This window comes from Podarcis bocagei (genome assembly GCF_964188305.1).
Source record: "Podarcis bocagei genome assembly, chromosome: 5".
Classification (NCBI taxonomy): domain Eukaryota; kingdom Metazoa; phylum Chordata; class Lepidosauria; order Squamata; family Lacertidae; genus Podarcis; species Podarcis bocagei.
In genome coordinates, this window is record NC_138129.1 from 60049680 (window position 1) to 60070702 (window position 21023).

The following is a 21023-nucleotide window of genomic DNA, read 5'->3' on the forward strand; positions in this document are numbered from 1 at the left end:
GTGCCTATTTACAAGCCTGCTGAATTTGTTGCTTAGACGAGGGGGGTGGTGGCTGTGGCTGTATGATATGCAAATATTTCATACCCTTACTTGAATTTTGCCTGTATCTTGGTGCATTTTCAAAAGTAAAATTTAATACTCACATGCCAAGTCTCGGAACTGAGTCAACACAGGTTCAAAAAGGTCGTAATAGATTTGTTCAGGTTGGCTATTCTTTCGAATAAAGAGGAGATCATCCACTGTAACTGGGTCAGTCTTCCCTTGCCAGAGAGTCAGGCTGTACCTAGGAAGAGAAATCGTTTGGGGGGTACAGGAAGTTTTTGGAAGCTGTGTAGTCTAGGATGTTAAACAGGAAATCATTCAGTGCTAAGGTCCAAACTATATGTTATGTGGGCGATCCATGATTAGGCTGCAATTGACTTGATACCTGAGAGGCTTTGGGGTGTGGGGTTTGATTTGAGGAAATGGCATAGAAGGGAATGGGAGCCAAGAACAGTACTGCAATATTCAGAAAAGTCTGATTAGTATATATTTTATTAAAATTCTATTCCTCCTCCCAAAGGAGCCCAGGGCAGCAAACACTTCTGTGATAATTATTTAAAAAACTGTTAAAAACATCTGAAGACAATAAAATATCTAACACAAATTTAAGAACAGATGTAACCAAATCAGAAGCTGACCCACCAAAAGAGAAGCATTTTTAGCAGGCATCTAAAGGATACAGCCATGACACCTGCCTAATATCAACTGAGAAGGCATTCCAAAGTACAGGTGATGTCTCACTACAGAAATGACTCTGTAGGATATGCCTACGGGGATGACTTTACAGGGACGCAGCTCTGAAGGACAATAATGTTCCAATCTGCACATCAGTCCAAGAGATGTAACCCATCAGGGCAGTTAGGATCAGAATCCCCAAAGATCAGATTCCTCAAGCATCCCGAGTGCTTAGCAACCACTTCCTCTCCCCCCTACTCCCATTTTGATGTGATTAATCTGGCTGTGTCCTTGCGTTGCACTGTAGGGAGATCAGTGTTGTACCTTGTGGGCAATGCATTCTTTGTTCCCAAGACAGCACTTTTTGAAAGGTGGTTGGCATGTTTTGTGACTGGGAATATGTAGATTCATTCTAATATTAGCAGTTCTGTTTTAATCTGACCTACTGCATACGGTTTGCAAGTTTCTAGTGCGTGAGTAAACCAAGATTTCTGAATTAATCTCTGTGTGTTGCAGGGGAGATAAACAATAAGTGTGCTGTAAATCTCTTACCTGTCAGACTGGCTGAGAAGCCAGCTCAAATGAGGCCAGGCTGGTCTTGCCATGACGGCTCTTATGGGGAAGGTGATTCGCTGAGGGAGGTTCCCTACGAGGCTATGCATGTCCTCAACCATTTTCTGTGTGTAGGTCTTGTTTGGAAAGAAAGGTAAATAGAGGGTTGACCATCCTGGGGAGAGAGTGCAGTCTGGGAACTTCTCCTGGATGAGTGAGAGGAATCTGAGGACAAACAACAACAATATAGCTGCAACTGCAGACATCTAAAGCCATTCTAGTTTCTTTTCACACAAGGATAGCCAAGACTCAGAGACTATTTGGGAAGCCTCTCTAATGACTCTGGAAACTAATGACTCAGACTTGATCTGCCCTCAGTAACCTTCATACCTGGCTTCCAGCATCCCATAATCCTGATCCCAAAGCCTTCCCTTATTACAGATATCTGTATTCTCTGATCTGCCATCTTTTGCCAATACAAGCTGAGACGCTATTAGCCTGCAAAACACAGTCTAAAATCTAGAAGGAAACCCTGCTTGGCTTAGTGGTGATTAAGAGATTGTCTCAAGGCACAAGCCAACTTGGCCATTTGACACAATCAAGTAGACACTTGGCATTTATCAATAATTGTGTGATTGCAAAATTGGCTCAGTGAAGTCTTGTGCTATAAGAAGACTATAGAGACTGCGGGATGATTTGGAAGCTTTTCAGATGGAAAATGTTGGCTCCATTGCAGATCAAGTTGGGTCTGCCTCAGAGGAGAATTTATGCCACATATGCAGAGAATAGATGGTTGTGGGGTTATTGGGTTCCTAAGCTATCTGCAGCAATTGATCCATATTTTTCTGATGTCTTCCAATGCATTTTAGTGCAGTGGAACTGAGTACACCTTGTACTACATTTGCCCACAGGTGTCCCCTCTTGAGCAAATATGGGGCTGAATTTGACTATATGGGACAGTTTATTTACACCATTTCATATATATATATATATATATATATATATATATATATATATATATATATATGTAGGTTTTGGTGTCTTCGGGTGTCTTCCCGTGTAAGAGTTGGGGTGTCTAGGCGACGTTTCGACGAGGTCTCACTCGTCATCTTCAGGCTGGTGCTTTCGGCTTCTTGTTACTGGAACAGAGCAGGATCTCAGTGTTTGAGTTCCTATAAATACTGTTGAGGGGGTGTGGTGTATAGCCTCCAACGTTCTGGGCAGAGAGGAAGTTCCTAGGTTAATGTGCGACACCAGAACCAGAGGCACACAGAACGCCATCTCCAATCAACCACACCAGACCCAAACCCAGACCCTCTCCACAGATAAATTACAGACACCATCCAGTAGCCAAACCATAGTGGCACCTCCGGATGCTGCACCCCCCTGCAATCCCTACACAGATCTGGCTGGCACAGGGCACAAAACCACAGCTCGCCCCTATACACGAAGCCAAGCCAGAGCACAACTAAGTGCAGTACAGCCATCTTCTCAGAAAAACTCTTTACAAGGTCAAGAGGTCAAGACACGAAAGCTTTAGCAACTAATCCACACCTAATGACCCTCCTAAGTGGTACCCAGAATATCACTCAAGTAATCACTCAAGATATCCCTCAAGTAATTAATGAACAAAAGAAGAAAAGGCACATTAACCTAGGAACTTCCTCTCTGCCCAGAACGTTGGAGGCTATACACCACACCCCCTCAACAGTATTTATAGGAACTCAAACACTGAGATCCTGCTCTGTTCCAGTAACAAGAAGCCGAAAGCACCAGCCTGAAGATGACGAGTGAGACCTCGTCGAAACGTCGCCTAGACACCCCAACTCTTACACGGGAAGACACCCGAAGACACCAAAACCTACATTCCTGTACCCGTGAAAATCTACGAAAGCAAATATATATATATATATATATATATATATATACACACCTTCTAAGGAGTATACAGAAAACTAAAGCAACAGACAACTTAAAACAGCAAATATTACAAAAATACAGTGTTAATATATAAAAGGGGGTCCCAAGGATATGAAAAGGGCACCCCTCCTCTCATAGTTCTTTCTCCAGCCTTTGTCCCCTTCTCCTCCAGCTGCTTTTCACAGGGTCCCCTGTGTGCACATGCTTTACACAAGTGGAGGCTTAGGAGAAAGTCGCAGGTTTTGATTCGACTCGACTCCTACTATGTGTCGAATGCTAGTGTGTGATAGAACTGTAGACAGGTACTTCTGGATACAGATGTTCTACCCCAGGATAGAAAATGCATCCTGATACAAATACAATAGAAGTTCCTTTTTACTCACCGGCTTGCGTTGACTGCAATATTAATAGGTACATTTGGGCCTCTCAGAATATCTGCATTTAGCCACACAGGTCGGTGGATATTCATTTGAGAGGAGGTTTTTACTAATATATCCAGAGATGGGCCAACAGCTTTGATGCTTTTGAAATCCAGCTTGATGGCTAATTGGAAAAGGAAGAAACTCCTGTGAAATCCATCAGGTTCAGTTAGTGCTCCTAACTCAACCAGCCCTGCTTTGTTCTAGAATGAATGGATGGATGGAGGCAACACATGAAGAGGTCTGCTGTAGGCACAAGTCACCCTTTGTGTGGATCTCTCCCACAGTCAGGTAGGCAGCCTTTAAGAACACACTTTCCTAACTTTCTACAAAGAAAACGGGCGCATCACAATAAATAGCAATGACCAAGTAGAGCTCTGGTGCAACAAATCTATTCCCCTCCCCTCCAAAACAAAACAAAAAACAGACAGAAGTCCACAAAAAGTGTAGGATAATAATAATCACTGGATAGGGGGTGTGTTGGTGACAGCATAAGACTTCTGCACAAATTTTGTGAAAACAAATCAGGACAACTGCTCAATAAGTTTCCATCTGGAAGTGACCTGTAAGTTGCTTCATTATTGAGCAGGAAGTGCGGTAAACAAAATGCAAGCTATAAATTAAATACCGTAAATAATGAAACCTTCATTCCTGATTGCAAGTTGCTCAGACTTGAAAGGAAATCACCCTCTATATTTCAAGTTTTTGGCTTGTTTTCCTGCCATGGTCAATGGGTGCATGTTCTTTTTGAGGTGTTTCGACCCAGTAATAAATTATGCTGCTACATCCAAGCTCAAAATACTCCTACTCTGCCTGGGCTGCTCTCAGGGAAGCTACCCAGGGCCTCTTTTATACATAACTTCCTCCCCGTTCCTGGAAGATGCTTTCAGCACAAATGTAAAGTACTGGATATAAGAGCTTAATGGTGTACAGTCTCAAATCCACATTAAGAATGGGCTGTTATGCTTGTTTCATTGACCTCCTCACACCTCCCTTTTTGTATTCTAGTTTAATTAGTTATTTCAGCAAATTCTTTCCATCTTTCTCGATTTTTGTTAAATAATTTATCTTAACAATTTAACCTAATACAGTGGTGCCTCGCAAGACGAAATTAATTCGTTCCGTGAATTTTTTCGTCTAGCGAATTTTTCGTCTTGCGAAGCACGGTTTCCCATAGGAATGCATTGAAAATCAATTAATGCGTTCCTATGCTCAAAAAAAGTCCAAACAAAGCCAAATTTGGTACAACAAGAGTTTATTAAGTGCTCTTTAAAGTCACACATACTGTAAAGAGCATTTCAAAATTCAAACCCAGATTTTTTTTTAAAAAAACAGCAGAGTGGCCCAATGGTCACAGAAAATCATAAAAATGCAGGAAAAAAACCACAAGTTTCCAGATTCTTGCAAACCCCTCCCCAACTGTTCCCCCAGCCACCCAGCACACAGAAATTCAAATCCAGAATTTTTTTTAAAAAAACAGCAGAGTGGCCCAATGGTCACAGAAAATCATAAAAATGAAGAAAAAAAACCACACAAGCTTCCAGATTCTTGCAAACCCCTTCCCAACACCAAGTCCTTGAATTCCAAACACCCCAACCCAAAATCCAACCCCCCCAAAAAAAGTTTTAAAAGCTTAACTTACCAAATGGCTGCAAAAGAAGTTTTGGAAAAGCTTCAAAAATCACCGAAGTCTTTAAAAACCTCAAAAAAGGCTACTATGTACACTGCGTTCTATGAGTTGCTCCTCGAAGTCAAGTTGCAACTGTATTAATGGTGTTAAGAAAAAGGAAACAAACTTGCAAGCCCATAGGGAAATTCGTCTTGCGAAGCAGCTCAAAAACGGAAAACCCTTTCGTCTAGCGAGTTTTCCGTCTTGCGAGGCATTCGTCTTGCGGGGCATCACTGTAATTAACTCAACAAATCCTTTCCATCTTTCCCCATATTCTGTTATTCAAATTACCTTAATTTATTTAACCTTATCTTACCATAAAGTACCTTAAAGCTTGAATCTTAATACTCAAATATACATAACCCCTAATATCATTTCTGCTAGAGTCATATAGTTTCATTCCAACATTTTCCTTAATATTCATTGATTTTAGGCTAATTCCCCAAATAAAAAATTTTCTTTATAAATTTTCTTTCAATCTTCATCCAACGTCTCTTCTTCCTGGTCTCGGGTCGTGTCAGTCCTTACTGTCCATTCCATCTAGTCCATCAACCTGGAAGTCTTATGTCCGAGGCCCTTAAGTCTCTTCCATGTCCCTTCTGCAGATCTTCTTCTTCTTGTTTATACTTGCCCTTTTCCTTGTCATTTGTTAGTCTCTTTCTTAATTCCTTTCCTTTCCCATTGAGGAGTAGGTCTCTGGGGAGTTCCAACCCAAAATTGTCTCCATCTCCCTTCATCAAACCCTCCCATTCCCCACAGCCCCACTCCCCACAGTCATCAATGTAATCCAAAAAATATTTATAAGCATATTTCAAGGTCTCTCCAAAGTTAGGACCCTCCTCAGCTCCAGACTGAAACAAGCAAATGGAAGTTAAAGATATGAAATTTGGGATTTGTGTTTTTCTTTTTTCTTTTTTCTATTATTTTCTTTGTTGTATTGCTGTATTGGTTTTTATGTTTTGCGCTTTTTCTTCTTTTTTAAGTATTGTAGTGTTTTTTTGTATTTTTTCTTTTTTTCCTATTACCCTGAAATTATTAATATATTTTTTTAAAAAAAAAGAATGGGCTGTTATGCACCGTCTCAGCCATTTCCATACATGTGACATATGGCAAGATCATAAGGCTGACAACAATAAATATAGTTAAATAAAATAATTTATCCCCGACAAAAAATAATACTTTTCAGATGAAACAATTTGTGTAAAAACAAACCCAATACCATTGGCTTGAAGCTTATAATTTCCTTCCCTATCCACTTCAATTGGCACGTCTCCTTTCAACCAACATACCTTTATTGGATGACTTAAGGACTGCCTCCAGCCATTCCTGAAGAGTGTTATCACTGTAGATGTCAGGTGGATGGGCCATGATGGGCGTGTCTGTCTCATTGGGTGTGTTGTGTGCTTCAACGGTGACATCGGCTTCAAAGGCCATAACGTCACCTGTACATATGTACCCACACACACAAACACAGAGACAGAGAGAGAGAGAGAGAGAGAATTCACATTGAAGAAAGTTCTGTGCACAGTCTATTTGCATATGGTGGGAGTTTGCACATGGTGGGCAGCTTTCACCCAGAGGCACCATTTCAGATTTTACGGTCTGGGATTGGAACAAGGTCTAAAGGCTTGCTTCTAGATGCATTCAGTCAACTGTGGAAAAAGCGCTATATTTAAACAGTTTGCTGCACTTCTCTTATCTTTGTTTTAAGGTAATAATTGTAGCAAATATTATCAATACAGAACAGACAATAATTTTATAAAGCAAAGGGATTTATTTATAGTGCATTTATTATTAATATTATTTATTTATTGCTGTTGCTAGTTGCTTTTCTTATGGAGTAACTCAAAGTGATTTACATTAAAACCAGTTAAAAACAAAACCAACCCCCCCCCCCCCACAAACCTACCTACGTATATGAATAAAAGGCAGGACTCTAGGTCCTAGCCACATTAAAGAGGCCAAAATGAAATTAAGGGCTAAAAGTCCCAGGCAAAGAAAAAAAGCTTTTGTCTGCTTCCTAAAGCTAGATAAAGATGGTGCCAGGTGTGCCTATCTGGGGAAAGCATTCCAGAAACAGGAGGCCACCACCAAAAAGGCCCATTCTCATATTGTTCCAGGGCGTTTTTTTCAGCCAGAGCTCGCCGAAACTCAGTTCCGGCACCTCTCAGGTGGCCATCATTATAAGAGAACAAGGGAGACGCTCATGGTGAGTTCCAGCACCTCTTTTTCTAGAAAAATAGCATCCTCCAAACCTCCCATGGAGGGGGTGGGGTCACACAAAGATGGGTGTCAGGTGATGATTGCAGGGTTCAGGTCAGTTTTTGTGGGGAGAGGCAGTCCTTGAGGTACTGTTCTCATTGCAAGGAGGGTTTAATTTGAATGAGGACTCAACACAGTTGAGTTCTGGAAATTTCAGTGGTGTTATGAGAAAAATATCCACCCAGAGTTCATTGTCAGCCGAGTCCTTTTTCTTACCCAACAGCGACTACGAGTGAGGCCAATCACACACCAGGATAGAGCAACCAAAGGAGTTTAATTTCTCACTTGATAAATTATTATTTGTATAGTTTTAATAGATTTTGTGTGTGTGTTTGTTTTTAGAGGTTATTATTTTTATCTGTAAGCTGCCTTAAGTCCCTGTCAGGGGAAAAGGTGGGGTATATATGTATGTATGTATGTATGTATGTATGTATAAATAAATAAATGAACATCAACTTTTTATTTTAAAGCTTAGTTGGGGAGCCTTTAGTTGTTGGACCACATCTTATTGGACCAAACCATTGGCCATGCTGGCTGGGGTTGAAGGGAATTGGAAGTCAAACAACATCGGGAAGGGCTTCTACTCCCTCCAATTTAAACAATATACAAAGTGCTATCTGAAGAAAAGAAGAAACTAATTGGGTTCACACCACAAATAAACAGAATAATACACCCAACACTCAGCATATTAAATTCCTACTGAAATAAATATATATTTGGTTTCTGATCACCAGGACAGCAGTGTTCCTGAAAGTGCAGAGGTCCTCCAATTTTATGCCATGTTCTTTTGATTCCTCTTGCTAACTGATAGACAACTCAGTGGAAACCTCTCTCTTCCAGTTCCTTCCTCAAGAAGGATTCCCAAGGCCCAATGAAATACTTGATTTTTTCAGATAAGATGTCTGATGTATGTTGTGCCTGAGCTGATAATGGAAGTGGAAGAGTTCTACATCAGCCTGGAGCTTTCTGCCCATTCCTCTAGTTTCATTATCACAAGGTGATAAGCCCCTTCAGGCAGAAGGCAGCAGGAACCATGTTGATGGAGTTGTCTTATCTCACACAACTAGAATCAATTGCTCATTCTTATCGCTACAATGTGAGCCATCCTATCCCCCTTATCATTACAGATTTCTCTGCCTTGATTAACTGTAAGGAATGGTGTAGTTAATATGTTAAAGTTTAGCAGAACTTTTAAATCATGGTGGTTAACCCACCTTAAAAAAAGAAAAGGTATGTTGGAAGAAGAATGTATTAAAATGCACTTTTGAACCTAGAATGAGCCCCTTAAAGTGAACTTCTGTCACTTGCCCCTCAAGCACATAAATTAACAAATAAACTGCAGCTGTTTTTCTGTCAATTGAGGGATATTGACAAGTTCTTACACCCATTAGCAAGTCTACATACCCCTTTATCCTCCATGTGGGTGGTTGAATACAGACTTACTCTGAATTCATAGCAGTGATGTATCTGTGAAAAGCATTATTTGAGGGAGGGAAAACCCTCAGCTGGACTTGAAACTCAAGCAGTCATCTTCCCTGCTACTACGGTACATACTTGAAAGGAAAGTTTGTTCCTTGGGAACTGTACAGAACAACACTTGCAACAAATGAGACCAATATCTCCATAAGTCTAGTAAAGAAATAATGATGTCTAACAACTGTAGAGCAGTCGGTGTGGAAGCACCTTCACAATGTGCAGTTAAAGTCCAAATGTACCTCTTCAACCACCACACCCTTCCCAACAAACACTGCCAAAGTCAATGACATCAGCACATCACACGGTGTGCGCACAGCATGCACACTTCACAAAGCATCAACCCCGCACAATCGAAGGGGCGAGCTAGTGCACTTGTTCCCAACTATGGTACTTTTAGCCAGGCATGATCTAACCTGGGAGAAGAAAACAGTGTCTTACTCTTCAATGCCTCTTCCATTTCACTCTTCCGGTTTGCAGCATGGTACCAGCTGACCAGCAACCCATCTTTCCGGTCTATTCTCCTCAGATTGAACAAATAATCCAACATATCTCCACCTGTACTGAAGGCTTGAGAATCTAAACAGGAAATTGAACACAAATAAACATGGGTTACTCCCAGTGCTTTTTTCTCTAAAACAAATGTTTAGGGGTACTCACATATCACCATTTTATAGTTTAAATCGGGGAAAATAAATACAGTAAATGGACAAAAGTACATAGATTCACAAAATGTTTAGGGGTATGTGTACCTCTGCATCCCCCGAGAAAAAAAGCACTGGTTACTTCTAATAAAAACTAAACCCACATACAAAATAAAAGCTTTATGCAAATAAGAAAATAACGCAACTTCCCGTGTCATTCCTGGTAGTTAGACCCAGTTAGTGCATATCTTTGGTGTTGAAGGAACATACCATATTTCATTCATTTCAAGAAGGGAAGCGTCCACATTTCCTTTCTAAATAAATATACATATGGCTGATAACAAGATGACATTTAACAGTAGGGCCAGAATTGGTCCAACAAGTGTACAGTATGCCATACCTAAATTTTCCAACAATACGTAAGAACAATTTTGTTGGCAGGTTTTAACATTTTATCCTCTATGAAACTAGACATCAAAATTGCCAAAGTTATTTTCAAGGATAGGAATTGTCCTTGCAACCAGTTAAAGCCTGAAACGGTCTCTTGTGTGTCCTTTTACTATAGATTTATCAAGGGGTTTGAGAAAGCATAATTTATCCTATTAACAGGTGGATTTCTGGTCAAACCTTAGAGAACCTTTTGAATAACTTCCTTGAGGGGTGGTGGTGGTAATATATCTGAAGGTTGTAATATCTCTCAGACTTGCTGTGATTCTTATTTTACTAACTTGTCACCTTTAGTAATTAATAATCAGTTCTGCTGAGGTTGTGATTTTGAATTATTTTGTATTTTGTACTTTGCCTAATGGTTAGTTGACTGTAATAAACATTTGATTGATTGACTGGTTTAGCATCGGGTATCCAAATCCTGTGAGGAGGGGTCTTATGTTCCAGTTCACATCTTGGCTTCCCCTTCATGGGCTTATGAGCTCATGGCTTTACTTTCTTCCTTGCTATGTAGAAGTGCTTTTGTCTTACCCCCCACCCCACCCCCCAAACGGGCAAAGTCCCTAATCAAAATTCTGTGCAAATTCCAAGTAATGAAGAAGAAAGACGCTCAACCTGTCGAGTGTTATAACTTAAGAAACTGCTTGATACAGAGTCAGACCATTGATCCATCTAGCTCTGTGTTGTCTACACTGACTGGCAGGGCTTCAGACAAGAAACATCTCCAGCCCTACCTGGAGATACACAGGGGCTGAAACTGGGGCATGGATGCTCTGCCACTGAGCTTTCCACTATAGTCCAGGGAAAATATCAGGCAAGGTTGTGAGGGTTTCACAGGGGTTAGGTTGAGGCTGTGCACATCTTAGGGAAAACAAAACTGAGTTTGCCCACCTTCCCACTACCCAGCCACCTCTTGGATTTCATGGAACCAGCCCCAGAAATATCCTGTGAGGCTAAAAGACCTGAAGTAATACATTTCACTGAACCAACTGGCCTCAAAATAAGTAAGCATTCACATTTTACCTGCCTGAGGAAGAATTCAGCAAAACAGGGAGCTTGCATACTTGTGCATCAACCTAAGCCAAAAGCAGTTGCAATCTAGTTGGACTAGATGGCCCTTCAATTCCCTTCCAACTCTACAATTCTATTCTTATAGCTGCAACAGAGAGCCTGTCCTGTCAATGTATAGATAACAAATGCAATATGAATTCTAACCCAGCAATCACAGCATTTATGTGAAATTCACTGGCCCCCACCTCCAGCAAACCCTGGTCTTCTTGCTTAGTACCTTGCGGGGATTTCCTGTTGACTGTCAGGGTTACAGTGAGAGCTATGCAAACGGAAATCACTGCCACGGCACTGATCACAGCAATGACAACACCTTTTCTTCCAGTGGAAGGACACTTCATGCTGGAAGCTGTCATGTTCTTTAGGTGTGCCAGCTCCTTGGCAGCTTCACCTATACAATTGCAGTTTCCTTCCAAAAACAGGATGAGAGAGTAAATGAAGGTGAAGAGGCAATTCAGAATGTTTAAACTCCAGCCAGAAGCCTTGGCCCCCCGAAAACAGAAATCAGGACGAAGGGATCTTAATTCAGTAAGTGGTGTTCTTTTTCTCCTTTTAAAAATCCAGAACAGCTCTGAAGAAGTTTCCTTCCAATAATCCACTGTTGCCTTGAAGGGATTCTCTTAATAACTTGTGATTTTTCTCACTTTAATAATTATTGCCTTGGACAAGTCACTTGTGATACCATGCTACTGTCTTGGAGGAGATTCCTTCTAATGATGTTTTGCTGTCTTGCAGGTGTTTCTTTTAAACAAGCTGGTACTTTCTTGAAGAATTGCTTTTCTAACACACCTTCCTGGCCTTGTTTTTCTTCTGATAATCTGGCACCGCCTTAAAAAATAATTATTCTTCTTTAAAAAAATGGTTCTGTGTTCCTTGAAGGATTTACCTCCTGGTAATCAAAGATCACCATCGTGGAGTAACAGGCTAAGTTTCTGTAATAGCTATAGGTTGGCTACCAAGAGGCGGGGGGGGGGGGAAGACACTGGTGATGATCTCTCTAGCTCAGAAATAATTTTACTGAAGTTCTCTGAGGTTGTGCTCCTATGAAAAATCCATCAGGGCAATATTTTGAGGCCAAAGTACATCTACTTGATATGTGCTGGGGGGTGGGGGAACCATCCCTCCAAGAATTAGTTATATTAATGCCATGTGTGTGAAGGCAGCTGTTCTGAGATTACGTAAAGATGGGTCCTCCCTCTTCAGATCTGCGCATACAAATGCTGGATCACATTAGACACCACTCCCACCACCAGGGAGGAAGAAAGAAAGACTATGCCTGCTGGTTTTAAATTAACAGGTTTGAAATAATACTGACATTATCACTTCTAAGCTTTCCTGACCTTACTAGATTAAGAGAATATATTCCTCTGAAAAGCTTCTGTTAAAATTACAGCATTAGCCCCCCCCCCACGTGTAAATGCAAGAAGTTCAGGATCTCATAACAACTGAACTCATCCCACTGTAGATACAGGAGACCTGAGACATACCTCTGCAAATCCCACTAAAGCACTTAAGTACCGTGCTTGCTTTACATATCCCAAGACAGGGTTGGGTATACACTGTGTATGCTGGGCCAAATCCTCATGGTGCTCTCTTGCTTTGCCTAGTGAAAACCATGACAACCAGGTTCTAGCCGATTCAGATGGCAGGCATGTGCGATGGCTACAAAGGAGGTGTTCCTGCCGCACGAGTTTGTGTTTCCTTTCTCAAAGTCCCAGTGGGCTGCTGCTGTCAATCGCCTTCTTTCCAATAAGAAGCAGAGGCGAGTGAACCCCAGCTTGGTGGCCTCTCGCTAAGCAGAAAAGAAAACTGTCCAGTAGTTTAGTTTGGGGCACAACAGTTTTTGTTAAGGTTAAACTCTTGAATGAACGTCTTGGAGACAGTTCACATGATCAAACAATCTGTTCTATATGTGATAGGCAGGAAAGGTCAGTGTGCAATGCCAAGTGGCCAAGCGATTATTCCATTGACCTGCCAGACTGAGACTGCCTGTAGTTTACCCAAGCCCACAGCTCATCCTCGGATTAAAAACAAAGGGAAACCACAAAACTGGTGTTGTGCTGTGTTTTCGTGGGTGTATTCTATAACATGTCGTTGATGCAGTTAACAGTGTATTAGAGGTGGATTCATACTGGACTGTCCAAATTTCATTCTGCTTCATTCTGCAATGCTTCCTCAGTGTTACTGACTTGTTACCTAATTATAGCCATCTGGAGGGGGCCGCACTTGAGCTACAGCACAACGAAGGTGGAACACACACACACACACAGCATGGGATGAAAAGTTACATGACTTCAGCAAGAAGCTATGCACTGATTGGAAACCTAGCTGTTTGTTTACTCCCAAAACTTTGGCAAGCATGAATGGTATTGGAATGACGCAACTGTCCCGATATCACCGTAAGCACAAATTCTTCTGAACGCACAATAAAAAGGACATTTGGAGAGGCCCAAAGGCTTCCAATGTGGCTGAGGAATCTCCTTCTCCAGTGGGGAGGTGCAATGCCAGCTCCATGTCTCAGGGACAATGTGCAGTTAAACCACAAATCAACAGCCTGCGTGGCTTATTTGGCATTTTTTATGCAGTTTCTTTACTCCCTGTTGTAGTTTGCATAGAATCGGCGTCTTAATATTCAAGCAGCACCTCATTGCTAGGGATAAAAGTAGTGTCCATCACAGATCCAGTAATTCCACCCTGTTTACAGCATGATCTGATCATTTTTATTTGCAATTTATATTGTTAGAATCATCATGTAATCAATATAGTGATCATGCTATCAATAAATTTATGAACACACATTTGCTATGGTAGCATGGCATTCTTAAGACTACTACATCCTTTCCAAAGCTGTCACCAAACGCAGCAGACACTGGTCCATTTAGGCCATATGGGGCACTGCTCCAGCCAACCTCAGTCTGCCATCAGCCAGGCCCCACCTGCCCGCCTTCTTACTTGCAACCAGCCAGAAGGCAGCTCTGTTGTCATTGGCTCTGGTTCCATCTAATGTTGGTCTTCCTGCCTTCTGCCCCACCAGCCCCAATGAACACAAGCTACCACTGTCCAAACATTGTTCCATTTCTATACCACAAGCATAACACAAGTGTAGTATGCATGCAGACCAGCAGAATGAAAATAAAGCCAGGTCCAGGATTTATGGGCTGGACAGGTGGCTCCCGAGAAGCCTCGTTTTAATTCATTTCTAAGCTTTTATGCGTCAGATTCACTTTTCTCAAAGCTTCCCTTCTACTGCCACCTTCTGGCTGACATGCTGGGACAAGTTAATCAGACCTTGTTCCATTTTACAATATTCTTTACAGGACTCTAGTGGTGTACTGGAAAAAAAATGAAGTACAGGAGATTATCAGGACAGTCCCCACAGCAATATCCTAAAGGAGAGTCCAAAATGTTGGTGCAAAAGGGGGGGGGGTGCGGAATTAAAGGATGCCAAGATCCAAGTTTGGAGCAAGTACTCTTTGGTGAGAGAACCCCAGCAGAGATTTAAAATCACAAAAAATGCAGCAAAGTAAAGCATGGAGATATAGGCTGTTAGACCTTTAAAATATACCCTTGTAAGTTCTAAAACTTTCCACTTCCCTCAGCATAGGAAAAAACCACGTTTGGTAAATAAAAAATTGGTTTACTTACAAATTCTTCAAAGGTTAGGTCCATGTATTTTTTCATACTGTACATCAGTCAGAAAAGTTGTACAGGCAGCAAAAATTGGCTTGGTCAAAATGGAGAAAGTTCTTAAATTATTGCTACAAGAACACAATAATGGCTTGTGAGAGCAATGTGACTAAGCTGGAGCAATCATCTTAGCCTCCTCACAAGCTGAGCTTCTTAAGTAGACTGGAAGGGGAATCAAGGCTTGATTACTAGTTCCTCCCAAGGTGAGCTAAGCCTGGCAGGACAGCTTACTCTATGGTATTAAACCCTTCATGCATTAATTTGACTTAAGAATGCTGGTTATATGAGGTTGGTTATCCCACAAAAAATGCAAGCAACTGTGTTAATCCATTATCTATAGACATACACACACACAAACACCACATAATGTTCTATTGATTAGGCTCATAATCCTTTGCATAGTTTACCTGGGAGCAACCCTATTGAACTCAGATGATTACTTCTTATCAGGTCAATTTGTAAAATATAGTGAGCTTTAACCAAAGATCTTTTATTAGGAATGCAAACCATCTTGCAAGATATGTTTCCATTTAAACTGATACGATGAAGTAGGAACCCCCCATCAAAGGAAAGAAGAAGCCAGTTTCTGCTTAGAGATTTCATCCTATTCCCTGAATTTCTTTATGGGAATATATTCAGAATAACAAACACAGGTTGCTATTATGAAATCCTTTAGTAGGCTTTTAAGAATCAGTTGCTCATTACTCTTTTTGACACAGGTGAAGATAGTAAATTCAGTAAATGGTAGATCACGTTCTAATACAATTGTCTCCTGCACTTGTTGAATTTCTTTTTTTTTATAAAATTTTTTATTGGTTTTTCACATTTTATAAAGACATAACATACACACACAAAAAAAAGAAAAAAAGACAAAGACAAAAAAACATGCATAATTTCAAAAATCTTATTTTCTTAACCTTGTTTCTTGACTTCCCCCCACCCCCCTTCATGCATCCCAATTTCCATAATTATATCAGCAAGTTATTATGTCTGCTCTTTACCATCTTAATATAACACCTTTTATAAAAAATTAGGTTCTTTCCTAAGTTGGACTCAAGTTCCCTTCCATCGATTTCCCAATTTGTATTAGATAAAAATCATATTGACTAAACCCAAAAATCAAGAGTGTTTTTAAAGTTCTGTTTTCCCTCTCCCTCCCATCCCCGGTTTCCGTCCTTTCCCAAATACATGTCTATAATAACAGTTCTTAGCCTGGGTTCCTCACGTCCGAGGCCTTCAAATCTCTTTCAGTCCCTCTCCGCCGGTCTTGTTGGAAGTCCTTTATGTTGGTCATCGAATCTCGAAGGAGTTCTGTCTCAATCCAATCAGGTTTTCTTCCCACAGGAACACTTAAAAACAACTGCTGCAAAAGCTCCACAAACTCTTCATCTTCAAAGTGGGGGCCCCAGTTATATTTCTTCTTTATTTTAAATTCCTGTAATCCAAGTATTCCAGGGGCCTCCTCCTTCATCTTTCGCATCTTTCGCAGATTTGTAATCCATGTGATCCAAAGGTCTTCTTGCTTATACTCCACTGATATAACCTTCTGGTTGGTATTTTCCATGTGTACTTTCTCCTTTCCTTGTTTAGTCTTCCTCAATTCTTGAGATATCTCTTCCAATTCAGCTGCAGGTTCTTTCCCATTCAAATCCTCAGTACATTCAACAGAGCTGCTTATTCCAGAAGTCAAGGTCGTGAGTTGTTTATTCATAGCCAGACTCTGTTCTTGTAAAATTCCCACAAGATAGAACGCTCTTTCTATCTCAGCTAGTAACTTTCCATCCGCAGCCATTGTAATGTCTCAGAATTCCCCCTAGAGGGAATCTGGTTACTTAGTAATCTTTTTCCAACAGTCCTCAACCTCGTTGGTTTCTTTGTTATCAACAACTTTAATTCAATTGTATCACATTTAATCCAGAGAGATCTTAAGTAGCAAGCTTTTTCACTTTAAGTTGCCCGTTTGACAGCTTTGACAGCTGTCAAACTCCTTTCCTCTTTAACAGGCTCAGAGGCAGGACGCTCCCGGGCCTGGGAGGGGGGGGGTTTGCACACAACAAGAAAAAAGCTTCTGAAATTCCACTCTTACACTCCAGCTCAAAACTTCTTTTATCAAATCGTGAAAGTTAATGTCTTTTTAACTCACCCCAAAAGGGTAGGCTCTCCAACTTAGTTCTCCTGCTATTGCTTTAAATCTTCTGCAGGAGGGGGGGGGTGCGGACTTCCCTTTGACACATCCCCCGGTCGTATCAAATTCAGAAATAGATATTTTAGAGTCCAAATTCCCATCTACTCACGGGTTGCTTCTTTTCCGGTCCGAATTTGAGGAAATAAAGTCAGCGCTCATCGGCCATGGCACACGGCTTCGCTCCGCTGGGATAGCGGTCTACTCCCAGCACCACGCCACTCTCCGTACCCTTTCCGAAGCCTTTAAAAAGGCTCTTCGTGGGTCGGGGAGGGCGCTTAAGGTGCCCACCGAGTCACCAGGTCCGCAGGCATCCGCGCCTGCGGTTTTTGAGGGTCTCCGCGTCGCCGTCGCGGTAAGACCAGTCCCCAGCGGAGCCGATTCCCTCCAGAGCTCGGAGGGAATCCGCCATTAGCTGTTCGCGCCAACCCGGAAGTCTGCACTTGTTGAATTTCTCTTAAAAAAACAACAACTGTGTTCCATTGCTGCTGCTTTGGTGTGTTCTAAAATAATAAATGAAATACTGGTGCTTCCCCCTCTGCTTTTTGGCTGCCTTTATCTAACTGCCATGGGGGGAGGAAAGAAGAGGGAGGGGAGGTCCCAATGGGCGTAATGGGGCTTACTCACAGGTAAACAGGTAAAGGATGGCAGCCACAGGGTTCATGTGCCTTTAACAGCTGTATGGCAGACAGAAATTCAACAGGTTAAACATTTTCTAGTACAGAAACACATACATGGCTTCACCATGATTGCACCCTCCCTAATTTTGTGTTGCGGCATGTCTCCCATGGCAGAAATGTTGTGAGAATTAAAGAATAGAGGGACTGTCATCCACCAGACTAAAAGTGACAGGTGCGATGCCCTCTTTTCTGTGTAAATTCTATCCCCTTTTTGGATCACTTCAGGATTCCCCACCAAAATGCTGTTTTTTGGGTAGTGCCCTTAAATGTTGTTTCGGGTGGTTTGTGATCCTAATGTACATTCATCTCATTGACTTGGACCATACCGAATGAGTGTTGAGTCTCCTCAACCTTTAGCATGACTCTGGAAGCAATGACACAAAAGGCTGTTTTGGGGTATCATGACTGGCTCGGTGCCCCTGATCTGAAGAAACAGGCTTAAAGTCCCCCTGGTCCAGTCCTTCTATTATTCTGTTGTCCTATGGCAGCCATTTTGTGTTATGCCACACCTCCATGGCAGCCATTTTGTGACTGGCACCCACAGCCTGCCCTCAAAATTCAAAATATGTCCCTGGTCCAGAGAGGTTGATGACACCTGCCATACTCCAACTATTTTCTCTGCCCACCCCCTCTTATTTTCCCTCATAGTGTTTGGAGGAAGGAAAATAAGCAGCAAGTGTGACAGGGAAGGAAGTGATGGTTCTTTTAGTTTAGCTTTTTGTTTGTTTTTTTAAAAAATATTTATTGCAAATTTTAAACACAAAATCACCAAACATACAAAATACCATCCCCACATTATAACAAACAAAAGAAGGAAAGGAAAAAACAACAAGAAAGTAGACATAAAATAGGAAAGAAAATATAACAAAAACAATAATCCACAAATCATATTTCCATAAACATTGGACTTCCTCACATCACCCTTTCCTGCGTTCTCAATAATAAAGTTATAAGCAGCAATTTATTACCTACTGTCAGAGCTGCTTCCAGATCCTAGCTCACAGAGGATCACGCTAGCCAGCGGTCACTTGTAAAAGTCTTTATTGAGTTACAGTTTCCATTCTCAAGCTGCTGCGCGCAACTCTACGTCTTAAGGGTTAGACCGGCGAAGCTCCGTCTGAGTCTCCGCCCCCTGTGCACCAGCTTACTAACCTAGCCTTACTCCACCTCTTCCGTCTGACCGTTCTTCTCTGGGTCCCTCTGCCCCCCGTGGTCTCTTCCTTCCGGGATTCTTCTGACGCTGACCCCCCGGACCCTCCTGTCTCCTTGCGCCGGGCTTTAGGACCTGGCTCCCTTTCCGGGCTGCTTACTGCGCCACCTTCCTGTGCATTTGAACTTGGCGCGCGCGCCCAACCTTCCACTTTCCTCCTGACCGTTTCTTCGCTCTCCGATGGAGGTGTGGCCACTCCTGACTCGTGCCCTCCCTCCTGTTGCGAGCTGCCAGCACTTGATACCTGGCGCCCTTCTTCTCCCCTGCTCTCTGTTGGTGACGCTGGTCCCGATTTCCAACTGCTCCCCTCTGAGCCCCCTCTGGACCCTTCTTCCTGGGGTGTCCCCCTAGGCTCCCCCCTGGCTCTGGCCACTGGTGCTCCTTTCTGTGAATCTTCTGATTCACTGGAAAGACTCGGAGATCTCAGGTCGTCGTCATCACTCATCTTTTCTTCTGCCTCCTCCCCCTCGCTCTCTGTTTCCTCCCTCGCCCTCGCCTCTGCTCCTGAACCCCTGACATCCATCCCCCCTCGAAGCCCCCCCTTCCCCCTCCCCTCCTTCCGGTGCGGGAGCTGGGTGCTGCCGTGTCATGGGGACGAATGTCGGATACAGTTCGCTTCCCGTGGCGGGCCTCTAACCGAAGGCTTCTGGTTCTTCCTCCCTGCTCTCATCGACAACGGTCACCTCTGCTTCCATCTCTGTGCCGCCGTGCTCGAAACCCGGGTCGTCCCCGAACACGTCCATGTCCGTCTCTTCATCGGTCCCTTCTGGAGGCGTTGCTCGCCCGGGACCCTCCAGCCACTTCCTGCGCCACTGCTCCTCTGGTCTATCGTCCCACCAATACGAGGGTTCTGAGGCAGATCCCGAGGGTGACCCCCCCCGGGGAACGGGCGTCTCGTGTCGGTTCCTCGTCCGAGTCGAACCCCTGGAACGTGCTGGCTGAAAGCGTGGGTGTGAAAAGCCAGTCGTCGAAAAAGTCTGCTGGCATGGGTCTATGTGGGAAGAGGGCATGAAACTCGTCTTTGAGCAGAGGTTCCTCCAAAGCGTAGCCCGGCACCCAGCTGTTGGCACTGGCCGGGGTGCCCTCCTTGGCGAGAAGGTATTCTACCCCCTCTTCCCCCCATCTGGAGTCCAAAATCTCTGTGACTTCGTTGATGGGCTCCTCCTGTGCCACTCCACCTTGCTCGGTTCCCTCTCGGAGCGGACTCGGCGCCGTTCCTGGTTCCTGAAATCTGTGAGGTGCCTTGTAGGGAGTGAGCACCGATCTGTGGAACACCGGATGCATCCTGGAGCCCTCCGGAAGCGCCAGCCTGAAAGCCACCGGGTTGACCTGCTCTTCAACTTGGTAGGGCCCCAGCTGTTTATGCCCCAGTTTCTTCTTCGCTAACGACCTGGCCGGCACTGCGTGGGCAGCTAACCAGACCCAGTCTCCCACATGGATCTCTTCGCCAACCCTCCTGTGTCTGTCCGCTTGTACCTTGTATGCGTGTTTCGCCAGCTCCAGGTGCCGCCGAAGCTGATCGTGGACCTCCTGCAACTCCGACGCGAACGCATCCGCTGTTTGCGGCTCCCCCTCCCCCATTCTTTCCAGTCCCGGGAAAGTTCTGGGGTGCCTTCCGTTGTTGGCGAAGAATGGCGTTACCCCCGTGGACACGTGCTTCGTGTTGTTGTAGGCGAACTCGGCGAGAGGCAGGTAATCCACCCACGTCGCAGGCTGTTGATTAGCATAACATCTCAGGTACTGCTGCATGATGGCATTGACCCGCTCCGCTTGCCCGTTGGTCTGCGGGTGTCTAGCCGAAGCCAGGTTGATCTTGACGTTCAGGAAGCCCATCAGCTTCTGCCAGAAGTTTGAGATGAACTGCCGCCCCCGGTTGGACAGTATAGACCGCGGCAGCCCGTGAACCTTGAACACGTGATCTATGAACAGTTTGGCAGTCTGTTCCGCCGTGGCCACCTTCGCACACGGGATGAAATGTGCCATCTTGGAGAACAAGTCCACCACCACCAGCACTGCCGTCTTGCCCCTCGAGCTGGGCAGATCCGTGACAAAGTCCAGGGCCACTCTCTCCCATGGTTCGAACGGGGTTTGCA

General features: G+C 43.4%; 1 protein-coding gene across 7 annotated transcripts in view; it reads right to left on the reverse strand.

Moving 5' to 3' along the window:
- The window catches only part of FAM151A (family with sequence similarity 151 member A), a 38955-nt gene that overhangs the window by 2196 nt on the left and 15736 nt on the right, over positions 1 to 21023 (reverse strand). For 2 of the 7 annotated variants that reach the window (XM_081195432.1, XM_081195431.1), the window contains exons 1-6: positions 11392 to 11697; positions 9454 to 9591; positions 6567 to 6719; positions 3573 to 3732; positions 1270 to 1494; positions 144 to 283 (exon numbers count right to left, since the gene is read on the reverse strand). In XM_081195432.1, coding sequence (XP_081051558.1) covers positions 144 to 283; positions 1270 to 1494; positions 3573 to 3732; positions 6567 to 6719; positions 9454 to 9591; positions 11392 to 11527 — 952 coding nt within the window. In that variant the 5' untranslated portion in view covers positions 11528 to 11697. Of the gene's footprint in view, positions 1 to 143; positions 284 to 1269; positions 1495 to 3572; positions 3733 to 6566; positions 6720 to 9453; positions 9592 to 11391; positions 11698 to 14816; positions 14930 to 15611; positions 15631 to 17477; positions 18023 to 18046; positions 18418 to 21023 lie in introns of those variants that run through there. The other 5 variants (XM_081195437.1, XM_081195435.1, XM_081195436.1 and 2 more) reach the window with 5 other exon arrangements.